This window comes from Taurulus bubalis, assembly GCF_910589615.1.
Source record: "Taurulus bubalis genome assembly, chromosome: 1".
Lineage (NCBI taxonomy): Eukaryota > Metazoa > Chordata > Actinopteri > Perciformes > Cottidae > Taurulus > Taurulus bubalis.
Genome location: NC_136589.1, coordinates 45,406,012 through 45,418,783, shown reverse-complemented (window position 1 = coordinate 45,418,783; position 12,772 = coordinate 45,406,012). Strand labels below are relative to the sequence as shown.

Sequence of the window (12,772 nt, the reverse complement as noted above, 5' to 3'; positions counted from 1 at the left end):
GACCTGACTCAGCATGTAACAGGTCCCACCCACAACAAGGGGCACACTCTAGACCTAATCATCACCAAAGGTCTGGACATTTCCAAGGTTGCTGTGACGGATGTTGCACTCTCTGATCATTCCTGTGTTTTCTTTGAGAGAGCAATCTCTCTACAAATGTCCAAACCAAGGTTGTGACAAAGTGTTACATCACTGAAAACACCAGTGAACTATTTATTCAGAAGTTCTCCTCCACACCAGGCCTCTCTTGCATCTCAGTCAATGAGCTTGTGGATGGCTTCAATTCTAAAAATGTTATTGATGCCATTGCACCCACTAAGGTGAAGGTTGTCTCGGGTAAGAAAAGATCCCCTTGGAGAAAAGAGAGTGTCGGAAAGCTGAACGCAGGTGGGGAAAAACTAATCTCCAGGTTCACTGTGGTATCTATAAAGAGAGACTTCACAATTATAATTTGGAACTTAGAAATGCAAGACAGGCCTTCTTCTCTGACATCATAACCAAAAACAATAACAATACACGCGCCTTATTTGCTACCGTGGACAGGCTAACAAACCCTCCGGTGTCGGTAACGGCTACGCTCCAATCCACCTGGGCATGCAATCAATTTGCCTCCTATTTAGCTGACAAAATTCATAGAATTAGACAAGCTGTCGGTGACTCCACACCAACCACAGGATATGTGTTGCCTCATCTTTAAATAGCATCCATTCAAATATCATGACACAATTTCACTCAATTAACCAAAGAAGCCTAGAAGACATTATACAACATCTGAACACATCCTCCTGCTGCTTGGATATTCTACCAACACACAACAAAATATTTACCACTGCATGACCGCTGATCTTTTACAAATTGTAAACACATCCCTTCTCTCAGGTGTCTTCCCACAAGCCCTAAAAACTGCAGTTATTAAACCACTTCTAAAGAAGGCTAGTTTAGACCCCGAAATAAGGAAAAACTATAGGCCAATATCAAACCTCCCATTCTTAAGTAAAATAATGGAAAAAGTGGTTTTTCAACAGCTGAACAACTTCCTGGCCGAAAATAACTGTTTTGATGTCTTCCAGTCCGGCTTTCATCCGGCACATCTCTACATAGCTATATCACCAGGGGACTATAGTCCCATACAAGGGCTGGCTAAATGCATTGAAGAAATCAATAACTGGATGTGCCAGAATTTTCTTCAATTAAATCAAGATAAAACAGAAGTAATTGTTTTTGGTCCCAAGGATGAACGATTGAAAGTCAGCGCTCAGCTTCAATCACTGATGTAAAAAACCTCAAACCAAGCCAGAAATCTAGGTGTAGTTATGGATTCAGACCTCAACCTGAACAGCCATATCAAGACAATTACAAAATCAGCCTACTATCGCCTGAAGAATATATCAAGGGGTAGAGGACTTATGTCTCAACAGGATCTGGAGAAACTTGTCCATGCATTTATCTTCAGTAGACTTGACTACTGTAACGGTGTGTTCACAGGTCATTTATCTTCCGTAGACTTGACTACTGTAACGGTGTGTTCACAGGTCATTTCTCTTCAGTAGACTTGACTACTGTAACGGTGTGTTCACAGGTCATTTATCTTCAGTAGACTTGACTACTGTAACGGTGTGTTCACAGGTCATTTATCTTCAGTAGACTTGACTACTGTAACGGTGTGTTCACAGGTCATTTATCTTCAGTAGACTTGACTACTGTAACGGTGTGTTCACAGGCCATTTCTCTTCAGTAGACTTGACTACTGTAACGGTGTGTTCACAGGTCATTTATCTTCAGTAGACTTGACTACTGTAACGGTGTGTTCACAGGTCATTTATCTTCCGTAGACTTGACTACTGTAACGGTGTGTTCACAGGCCATTGATCTTCAGTAGACTTGACTACTGTAACGGTGTGTTCACAGGCCTCTGTAAAAAGTCAATCAGAAAGCTGCAGCTGATTCAGAACGCTGCAGCTGGAGTCCTCACTAAGACCAGGAAAGTGGATCACATCACTCCAGTTCTGAGGTCTTTGCACTGGCTCCCTGTCAAACAAAGAATTGACTTTAAAATCCTGCTGCTGGTTTATAAAGCACTGAATGGTTTAGGGCCTGAGTATGTTTGTGATCTGCTGCTACCTTATGAACCATCCCGGCCCGTCAGGTCAGGGACGGGTCTACTTTCTGTTCCAAGAGTCAGAACTAAACATGGAGAAGCAGCGTTCAGCTTCTGCTCCACACATCTGGAACAAGGTCCCTGAAAGCTGCAGGTCTGCTGAGACCCTCATAGACCCTCAGCTCCTTTAAGTCCACATTGAAGACCTTTCTGTTCCCTGTTGCCTTTAATTGAACCAGATTCAATTACTGCATCTCACTACTGCATTTTACTTCTTAAACTGCACTGCAACTTTTATTCAACTTTTATTATTTTTTATTTTGTTTTAATGTTTTCTTAACTGTTTTTAAATCTGCATTATGTTTTGATGTTTTTAATGGTTTTATGTGAAGCACTTTGAATCGCCTTGTTGTTGAAATGTGCTATACAAATAAACTTGCCTTGCCTTGCCTTATAATAAATAATAACTTTAACTATATATACATATATTGTATATATACATTGTTAAAAACAAAAACGAAAAGCATGTATAATATATAGCATTAACATGCAGCTCAGGCCTACAGGGATCAGTATACACATAGAGTCTGACAGGGGTTCTGTCATTAGGAGTTCTTTGTCTTTCACTGGCTAAAATCCTTAATCCTGAGACAATATCACTGTTAGTGTCAACAGCTGGAGCAGTTTAAATGTAAATTTAATTTGAAAGCAAAGTAACTCCAAATGTGCAACTACAGCATTGCTGTATCATCTCCATATTACTCTTGTTATGGAACAAATTACATGGTCTACTCTACATGTAGCACGTTTTCCCTCTTGTGGACTCTTCTGCAAACTGCGCCGCAGTTATTCTGTCTTGGGGTTGTTGCAGACATTTATCATTTTTTTAAATGTATTTATTTGTTTATTTTGCGGGGGCAATGCACACTAATCAACAGTAAAACTGTAAGTGAGCCAGAGTTAGCCAGAGAGGCTAATTTTCATCTGCTGTCCCTGGCCAGATTTCTTTTTATGGCAGCCTGAAAATACATTTTCAATAACACAATGCAACTAAGATCGAGAGACAGTAATGTATAGACAAAACTAATTCACATCAAAGAAAAGTGTATCCACAGTAGACGCATATATAAAACACTGGAGGCACATACAATACATTAACACTAAACAAGACAAATGCACACATACACCAAATAAGCAGGCAGGACAGACATACATTAATGCTTGCACACCTGATTGGCAACAAGCCATTCCTTAAGGCTATTGAATGTCTTGTATGTTCCTTGTGATGGAAGAGCGTTCCATGAGTTTGCTGAATTCACAGAAAATGCAGATTTTCTAAAAGAGCTTGACCTATGTGAAATGACACCATCCTCTGTAAATCCAGTGTGTCTGCCACTTTGAGTGTGTTGTTTAATAAAATCACTAAGCGGAAGCGGCGCCATACCATGTAACATTTTAAAAACCAAACACACATCAGTGAATTTAATGAGATTCTCCCAACTCAAAATATGGTGTTTGATGAGAATATTGCAGTGATGGGGACTTTTGTTTTTTTTTATCCAGAGTTTGTTTATGGAGAATATGGATAGGTTGTAATGTCGTGCTGCTGGCTTGTGCCCAGCTGGTTAAGCAGTAGGTGAGATGGGGGATAATCATTGCATTAAAATACAGTTTCACAGCATGCATGGGTAGACAGTTTCTTATATATCTAAAATTCATGAGGTTAAATTTTAAAACCTTTGTCACATGTTTTACCTGCTTTTTAAATATATGTCACTCTTACCTGTCTTAAAAACTTGAGAGCCCTGTAGATGGAACCTGTATCACTCAACTCTGAACGTTGTGTGCCCTTCACAAACTCGGTGCCCTCCGAACTCACCAAACCCAAATAGCAAATGTATCTTATCAAATGCATCTCATGTCTGACTTGCTGTAGCGTCATCCTGATCTCACCACTGAACCCTCTTCCTTGGAGACAACAGCACCTAAGGCTGGGACCTTGGCCTTGGGGCCTCAGCGGACAGGGGGACGGGGTGACGAAATAATGTCCATATATACTCTGTTAAACCTTTTATCGTGGTTAGACCTCCAAACCATCTGTGGGGCAGGAGCTCTATCCATTCAGATGCATTATTCTAAGTATTATAAGACATTTAAGAGCTTTCTCGTCATGTTTCTCACAAGAGGGTTAAAAAGGTCACTGACCTGAAATAACCAATTGTTGTTGTATAATATTGCATATTAAGTAATATACAAGTGTTATATAATGTTTAGTGACGACAACACCACTTTACTACACTCACTAAATATGATACCTTTTTTGAATGTTTTTTTTAATATTTGAAATCACTACTAATGCGGCTCCTCCTCTCCTTTGTGATGCATTACATTTTTTTTTTTTCTGCCTCCCTCACAAAGAGACTACGGCGGAAAATAGGACATTTGTCAAAACCTGGCATGTTACACCTAAAGTTAACGTCTATTCATGCATTTCACCTATTCAAACGCAGCGCACCGGCCACATGTATAACCGAATGAATCCTCTCCTGTGAGCAATTTAAATCACTGTGCTGTTTGCGTGCCAGCCGTGTGTGGAGATGGGTCAGTGCGAGCGGGTGTTTTGCATCTCGTGACAGGTTGCATCTGACAATGCAAATGATCCGGGTGCAGTGATACGGGATCTGCTGTCCAGGAACCAGTGCACACTCTAGAGAGAGGAACACATACAATTTTTGGATGTCAATGTTTGCAGCTTTGATTTCCAAATATTCCTTCGCACTCAAGTGATGATACACGCCATCCGAGCGCAGGCCTCTACCCAACCTCACCATAGGGTATGACATCTACGACACGTGTGGAGATGTCAGCCTCGCCGTCAGCTACACTCCAGCTGCTGAGGAACCAGTCAGACCCTCAGAGCTGTTTCGTACCCGCACACTTTCAATCCGCTCTACCCGAACCCAAAGCAAAGGCAGTGATTGGGGAATCTTCATCTGAAGTGTCAATAGCTGTTGCACAAGTTCTTGCTCTGTCATCCGTTGCCCAGGTTTGTCTTCTCTGTGCCTGCTGCTGTCATATTAACTACAGTTCGAAATGCAAAAGATGTGGGAGGTTAATGATGAGATTATGACGGAATTCCTTTATAAATTTAAGATTTCATAACACAATAGTGGTAATAAATACAATCCTTTGTCTTTCGATTTAAATGTGTCCTTGTTTGTACATGTTTGATACAGATTGGCTATGCTGCGAGTAGCCAGCTGCTCAGCAGGAAGTTGAAGTTCCCCACTTTTCTGCGAACAATACCCAGTGACAAACATCAGATAAAGGCCATTGTTGAGCTGGTTACCAAGTTTAATTGGAGGACCGTGGCCGTTGTAGGAAGTGATGATGAGCACGGGAGGTCCGGCAGTTACCACCTCGAGAACCTTTTCGGCCAAATTGAGGATATCTGCATCGAATGTATCTTAATCCTGCCGGGTAATTTTTCCAGGAACAATTCCACAAATAAGCATATGGTTGATCTGATGAGCAAAATCAATGAGTCCTCTGCTGAGGCCGTGATCTTGTTCACCAGGGAATCTAATGTTGCAGTCATCCTGGAAGCAGCCGTCAAACACAGACTAAACAGAACGTGGACTGCAACCCATACGTGGTCCACCTCTCAGACCATATCCACACTGCCGGACATCCAGAGGGTCGGGGAGGTTTTCGGGTTCGTCTCCAAGAGGAACGAGGTGCCTGGCTTTAAAGACTATGTCATCTCAATGCTCAACAGGACAGGCTCCGACGACTTTCTCGAGCATTACCGGGCTCATCATGTACTTTGTTCTCATCAGTCTGAGGAGAACGGAGAGAGTAACTGCTCGCTAACAAACAGCCAGGGGGGTACAAGCAATGCCTTAGCTACTTAGCTATGCTAAGCTAACCGGCTGCTGGCCTACCGGTTTATCGTAGCGATCTTCTCGTTTAAAACTCTGCAAGAAAAGGAGTATAATTGACTTACTCTGCCAAATTTCCCATGATTTTTGGAAGACTCCTCAATGAAATATTTCCTGTTTCATGATTTGTAATTGTGCTAGTATTAGAGGCAATAACCAGAACATTTCCCTCCATATTTGTATCACAGCTTTTTATGGAAATCAAGAAAGTAAACTGCACTGTGAATAATACACACATATACTTTGACTCCAATGGAGACTCCAGATTAGGATATGATATTTTGTATTGGAACATGACGGAATCCAAACAGGGCCCCAAAATAGAAACAATTGGAGAATACCATCTGGATGGAAAAATCAAAGTCCCAGCTGATCTTGTTGAAAAAATGCTCAATGTGACGGTAAGGTCAGAATATCATCATGTATTTACTTCTCAAAAGATTATACATCATGTACTAATTCTGTTTTGTCTTTTCAAAGGTAACAGCTTTGAACTGTTCTAAAACATGTAAACCAGGGCAAGAGTTGAAAAAGCAAAACAAAAAGTGCTGCTTTTATTGTATTCCATGTGCAGATGGAGATTTTTCCCCTGAGAAAGGTAAGTATTTTATCCCCAGATGAAATATATACCACCTCAAATCATAAAAATCCTACCTTTTTAGAGGATCCCTATGGATACATAACAGATTTAAGATGCAGTTGATTTATTTGTGTGCGTGTGAGTCAAACATTACACAATACATGTTGAACTCTGAACTCTTTCCTGATATCAAGCCTAATATAATAATTGAACAATACTTTTTGCAGATCTGATACACACACACAAACACACACACATATATATATATATATATATATATATATATATATATATATATATATATATATATATATATATATATTTATATATTTATATATTTAGGTTTAGTTCCCCTTCATGTCATTAATTTCTGTTTAATGTTTCCTGGTTTATTTCATCACTTCCTGCCTTTGTGTGTTTTTCCCGCCAGTAATAATTGTTTCCCCCCCATCCCCATATTAGTCCTGCACAAGCAGGAAGTGACGTGATCTCGAACGAGAGGAGGGGTGAGTAACAAAATACAACAGGGAACAACAATTATGAATGAATGACAATGAACCAAACATAACCAGAGCGCATGGCAGATTATGACAAAACTGTACTCCCCTAGTCGATGGTCCAAAAACTGTAGATGGCGCCAAAGAACATACAATTTAAACTCTGAGACGAGACTCATGTTAGGAATCAAGAGCAAAAAAACTAAAAGAATACAAGAGAGACAAAAAATGTACCAATACTCTCCATCCTTCCTGCATTCTTGAACCTAAGCTTCACACCCAGCTCCCTCAGCCGCAGGTACAGCTGGCCAACGTTCACTTTTGAATAGTGCAACCCTCCTTTGCTATGCAAAGAGACATTCAACTGTCTGTGCTCCCTCCCTTTCACAGGCGAGGAGTGTAAACGGTGCCGAGCAGAGCAGTATTCGTCTCTGCAGAGGAACACGTGTATTGATAAACCTGTCTAATTCCTAACGTGGTCCCACCCCTTAATTGACATCTTGGGGGTCCTGGCACTCATCGGTGCAGCGATCACCATCGCCTTTGCTGTTTTGTTCATCGTTTATCGGGGCACTCCCGTTGTGAAGGCCGTTGGCGGCAACTTGTGCCTCTTGGAGCTTCTTTCCCTGCTGCTTTGCTTCAGCAACTGCATGGTGGGCCTTCCTCTCTTCGGCATCGCCTTCTCGTTCTACATCGCCTGCATTCTGGCCAACCTTCTCCAGATCTCACTGGGCTTCAGCTCTGAAGTGAGGGTCGGGTCCTGGGCGAAGAGGCTCCACCAGCCGGCGGCTCTGGTGACGATGGTCTCTGGGATCCAGGTGAGGATGGCCAGGCCCCATCGAGAGCCTGGCCATCCTCATTTCCAGCTACAGCATCCTGGGCTGTCACTTGGCCCCCAAGTGTTACATCATGGTGTTCAGGAAAGAGCTTAACAATACGAACGCCATCACCGAGCACATCAGGAAGCACGATGAGCAGAGCCAGAGCCATATGGCTGCGGGGACAAAGGCACCGCTGCTGTAAAATTATGGCGTGTAACAATTATGAATCCTGCGAAATCGTGAGATGTTTTGAAAAGAAATGAATGTTTATGATCTTTGATTTCTTAAAGTCAACTAAATTGAAGTCAGTTTAACACAACATGTGACTGTGTCCAGAACCAAAGATGGAAAAACTATGAGAAAGACACGGGTGCCAATGCAAAGTAAAAATGGTTTTGAAATATAGTTTCCCTTTACTTTCTACCTACAATATACACTATTCAAATGGTGTATAGTATACAAAATAAATAGTGACTTTCTTGTGTGTACTTTTAACTCTTTTTTTTTCACATTATCTTTTAGCTATGAGTTGTAGATAGGAGAATGTGTAATGTCTGTGAAGACAGTGTTTCGTCATATAGGGCTGTGTTCTGTGAATAAATAAACGTATATTTCCTTCAACTCTGTAGAACCTTTCTTTCCTTGAGTTGTTCCATGGGGTGTTCACTGCATGGGTAATTCATCTGCAACAAGATGGGAGACCGCAGAGACAATCACCTCCATTTACCCTAGTGCCAATCAATACAGCCTGAATTGTCCCAAAAAAACATATATAGATATATAAGCTATGCAATGACATTTATATCCAATACTCAAGTCTCTAACTGTAATATTACAGCCATAACATAATTAACTGTAACGAAGGCCAATCATTTTATGACGAATACCTGTTCCTGCTAGTTTTGGATGCCAAGTCACTGAGGTGAACAAAGTTTATTTGGCATCTTTCAGATTACGGCATGTTAAACAATCCTGTTGCTGCATTGTGTGTAAACTCTAGAAAAGGTCAGGATTGACCCGGGGGAACGCTTACATTCCCAAACACATCTGATCATAAGTTCTGTAAAGGGAGTTACTTAAGGTGAGTATTCTACACTGGTATGCATAAATCAACTACCGTGTGTGTGTGTGTGTGTGTGAGATTAAGAGTTGAGTGGAGAGACAGATATCATTCCGTATCAAAGCCTGTCCTGCTGTGAACACTAGATGGAGCTCTTGGAAGTTTCCTTAATTTGTCCCACATGCACAAAACACAACGCTCAAACTTTGGCTCTGCACCTGATGCTTTATTTATTAAAAAAATACAAAACTTCAAAAAAGTTTCCATAGGAAAGCGTTATGAATTTGCAATCCCGTCTCTTTCGTATGCATTTCAAATGTATGGTTTTCACACCGCTTCTTAAATCTTAACATGAGCAGACTTCTTGCCTTCTACACTTTACAAAACAAATAAAATAATAATATTAAGGTGGAGAAGAGGAGAGGTGCAGTCTGCTTCTTGAGTCCCTGCGTTTTAAGCATTAATCCGTACTTTTTTTAGTTGTTTTTTTTGTGGAACCTGTAGTGTCAGGTGACCAGAACCAATGTGGGGATCACACTGGGAGCTGACATTTAGTTTTAGTGTTTATCTTTAGCACAGTCAGATTCATTCAAATCAGTCAACTCATGTTTTTAAATAGAGGGTTTCTTGAAATATGGAAGTCTTGAGGATTAACACTTGAGAGGTTCTGTACAGAAGTGGAGATCATGGAAAAGATAAATAAACATAGCAGCCATGTTTGAGGATTTAAATCACCCCTCCAACCACCTCTTTGAAAGTTACTCGGTCAGGGTGCGACTCCGGATGTTACTAGATGCTTTAGACTAAGGCAATTTTTTGCTTCGGTTTATTTTAATAGTATTAAAATAACAGCATGAGTGACCCTTCACCTTTTGCTAGTTTCGCGTGTTGAGAGTTCTGTGGTGACGGGAAACATCCAGTGAAGTAGAGTTGCAATTCATTTAGCAAAAACAACGGTTTATCCCACACTGTTTCAGTTTGGAAAAATAGTTTCTTCATTAACTACTTCATTCACTAGTTCTCAGTTTCCCTCAAAATTGGTGGGGGGCACTGCAGCAACGAGCTGGAGTACAGAGTTGAACACAGAGACACTCAGAGTGTGATTCAGCCTCATTTCATTAAGTCAATCCCCGCTTCCATACAGAACACAGAAAGTTGTGCAGCAGCGTTTCCCTCTCATTCTCCTGTCAAGTAACTGGCCTTGAAATGTCGACGTACATTTGGGGTGAAAATGAAAATAAAAAGACAGAACCCTTTTCAATAATTAATAACAAAAGGGTGTTAGATCTGGAGGACACTGTACAGTATGCGTTTAAACCACATGGGCCTGGCAGGGCTTAGTGGGCAGCTCCAAGCTGCTCTCCCGACCGCAGCAGGCTGGCACTTCAAACAGGCAAGACTCCTCTGCAGGAGCCAGAATGCCCTGGGAACAGATCTGCTGCACAGTTTGCCTGTAGAAGACAACACAGCTACAAGTTAGATTGGTTGAAGAAACACTGAAGATCGTAACAATTTCCCTCACAATCCCCCCCCATAGTGAACCATTACAAAACCACCACTCCAGCTTTTGTGGCAGCTTCTCACCAGGCAGTGCGGGCCATGACGTAGTGGATGTCGGGTCTCTGGAAGCCGTTGAAGGTGGAGGCGGCGGCCACGGTGTAGGCGCCCATGTTATCAAAGATCAGCCAGTCGCCCACCTGCAGGTCGGGCAGGTCACACTGCTCAACGATGCGGTCGAGGCCGTCGCATGTCGGGCCCCAGATACTGCAGGGGTACATGACTTCATCTGGCTTTGGCTTCTAGTAGTACAAAAGAGAGGGCGGACGCACAAACGGTCAACCTTTGTTTCACCTTCCACTGACTCACGTGTAGGGCTAGATCTGCCACTCCTTCAACCCATGAATCTTCTTACCTTATGTAGTGTTGGCAAACAGTGAGCGTGGTCATAGAGTATACAGTTGAAGGACCCATATACTCCATCGTTGACGTAGTACATCAGGGTCTTATCATTGGTCCCTTCGTCTTCCTCTGAATGAAGCATAAAATATGTTTTACTACTGAGAAATGTTACTAAACACGCTTTCAGAATACACTTTTTTGGTAAAACAAGGCTGTTACCGTCAGAGGCTGATTCATCGTCCACGATGACCTTCTTGGCAATGATGTTGACAACCAGTGTGTAAGCAGAGGCCACATAAAAGCGCCCGGGCTCAGCGATCACCTTAATACCAGTGTCTGCAGGGAAGTACTTGTCCATGGCCGGGGTGATTACTGCTGTGATCTAGAAAAGAAAAGAAACAAAAGTGTCGGTAAATATCAGACCATTATAAAGGAATAATCATTAGCTAGTACTACTTATGTTGCAGCTTATTTGTCTCGTTTTAAAAAACAAAAATGTTTAGCCACACCGGATAAAAAAAATAAAATAAACAGGATACCTCTTCAAATTTGAGTTCAGCTTCATCTGAACCAGGAAAACCTCCTCCAATGTCCAACAGGTCCATGTTGAAGCCCAACTCAGCCTGGAGGTCACAAAAATCAGTCTTAGTTCACTTTGCTGCTTGAAAACCAACAGAAAAAAGTATACATATATTTTCCAAGTGGAGTAAAGTCTAGAACTTCTGCGCTTTCATGAACACGTCTGCTCTGTCACAAAGGTGAAAATAGCTCTTACAGAGATAGATAGTACACTTGTTTAAAGTTCTGTTATCTGTGCACTTTATTTTATATTCTAAATGTAATAGGTTTATATCTCTTGCACTGTGTTGTTTATCGTCTAAAAAAACTGTTTCATATGCCTTTCTGTCACAACTCACCCCAATATCGAAGACATAGCGGGAATCGGCGATAGCCTGGCTGTAAGTCCCCGGATCAGTGCAGCCACTGCCGACGTGGAAGCTGACGCCGATCACATCCAGCCCCAGCTCCTTAGCACGCTCCAGAAGACCACGGCAAGCTTTGAGTGTGGCCCCAAACTTCACACTGAGGCGACACACTGCCTTTGAGTCATCTGTGGCAATACGCAGCACCAGTCTGGGCACAAAGCAGGAACAACAGTTAGTGGTGGGAAAGCAGCTGAATGATATTTAAACTATAACCTTAATATTATGGTAATAAAGTCTCACTTGGCATTTTCATGATAGCGGGCCACTTTCATGAGTTCCACCTCGCTATCAAAGGTCATCATCCGGACCCCATGGGCAGACGCATACTTGATCTGAGAAACTTGCTTGCATGGGTTGGCATAGATAATTCTGCTCGGATCCACTCCCAGAGACTGAACCATATGAATCTCTGTCTAGAAGTGTGAGGGGGGGAGAGACAATGCAGACAGTCAGTAAATATGAACACACAAGCTGCCAGTGCAAGCTCAACTAATCTCCAAGACGCCTTTTGTGTGGCGTTGTTTTCAGAACTTCTAGTGGTGTGGGAAATTCCCAACACGCACCTTGCTGGCACAGTCAAAGCCGGCTCCCAGGGACGCCAGGGTCATGACCACGGCCTGGCTGTCGTTGCATTTAACGGCATAGAAAGGAGTGACGCGGGGCAGGGCCTTCACCCAGCGCAGGTGTTTCTTTAGCACATCTCCCAGGTCACAGACGTAGAATGCGTCCCTGTCATCCTGTGTGGGAAGAGGGGAGAAATAGATGCACACACGGTTTAACAAAAACATTCTCCATCATAGAACTACATAATACAATGCAGACACTAGACACCATCTGTGTAATATTAGACAGCTATTCACACCACCATGGTCTTAAGGGTTAAGTAAAGG

The 12,772-nt window shown here is 42.1% G+C and overlaps 2 protein-coding genes across 3 annotated transcripts; one reads left to right on the top strand and one right to left on the bottom strand.

Annotated features, from left to right (window-relative positions):
* Window positions 1-4,632: 4,632 nt before the first annotated feature.
* On the top strand, window positions 4,633-8,139 carry LOC306733026 (G-protein coupled receptor family C group 6 member A-like; the record flags this gene model as incomplete). The annotated part of the gene is given in 8 exon segments (XM_079214211.1): window positions 4,633-4,646; window positions 4,909-4,974; window positions 4,976-5,144; window positions 5,335-5,919; window positions 6,228-6,440; window positions 7,507-7,537; window positions 7,645-7,910; window positions 7,960-8,139. Coding segments are annotated over 8 exon segments (1,524 nt in total).
* Window positions 8,140-9,198: 1,059 nt separating this feature from the next.
* On the bottom strand, window positions 9,199-12,572 carry odc1 (ornithine decarboxylase 1). Of its 2 annotated transcripts, XM_079215369.1 has the most exons (8): window positions 12,446-12,572; window positions 12,123-12,295; window positions 11,814-12,030; window positions 11,436-11,519; window positions 11,116-11,278; window positions 10,910-11,025; window positions 10,582-10,796; window positions 9,199-10,448 (listed from the first exon to the last, which is right to left on the bottom strand). In XM_079215369.1, exons 1-8 carry the CDS (start codon window positions 12,488-12,490, stop codon window positions 10,310-10,312), a joined length of 1,152 nt encoding a protein of 383 aa, XP_079071495.1. In that variant the 5' UTR covers window positions 12,491-12,572; the 3' UTR covers window positions 9,199-10,309. The 2 variants fall into 2 exon arrangements, with proteins under 2 accessions (XP_079071495.1, XP_079071496.1); XM_079215370.1 differs by having other exon boundaries at window positions 10,910-11,278.
* Window positions 12,573-12,772: the final 200 nt, after the last annotated feature.

Excerpts from the sequence above, each read along its gene's own strand:
- odc1 (XM_079215370.1), bottom strand. The coding sequence starts at position 12,490 with ATGACCCTGGCGTCCCTGGGAGCCGGCTTTGACTGTGCCAGCAAG. Across the intron at positions 12,296-12,445 it reads GCTTTGACTGTGCCAGCAAG|ACAGAGATTCATATGGTTCA; the intron begins GTGCGTGTTGGG and ends TCACACTTCTAG. Across the intron at positions 11,279-11,435 it reads CTGAACTCAAATTTGAAGAG|ATCACAGCAGTAATCACCCC; the intron begins GTATCCTGTTTA and ends TTTCTTTTCTAG.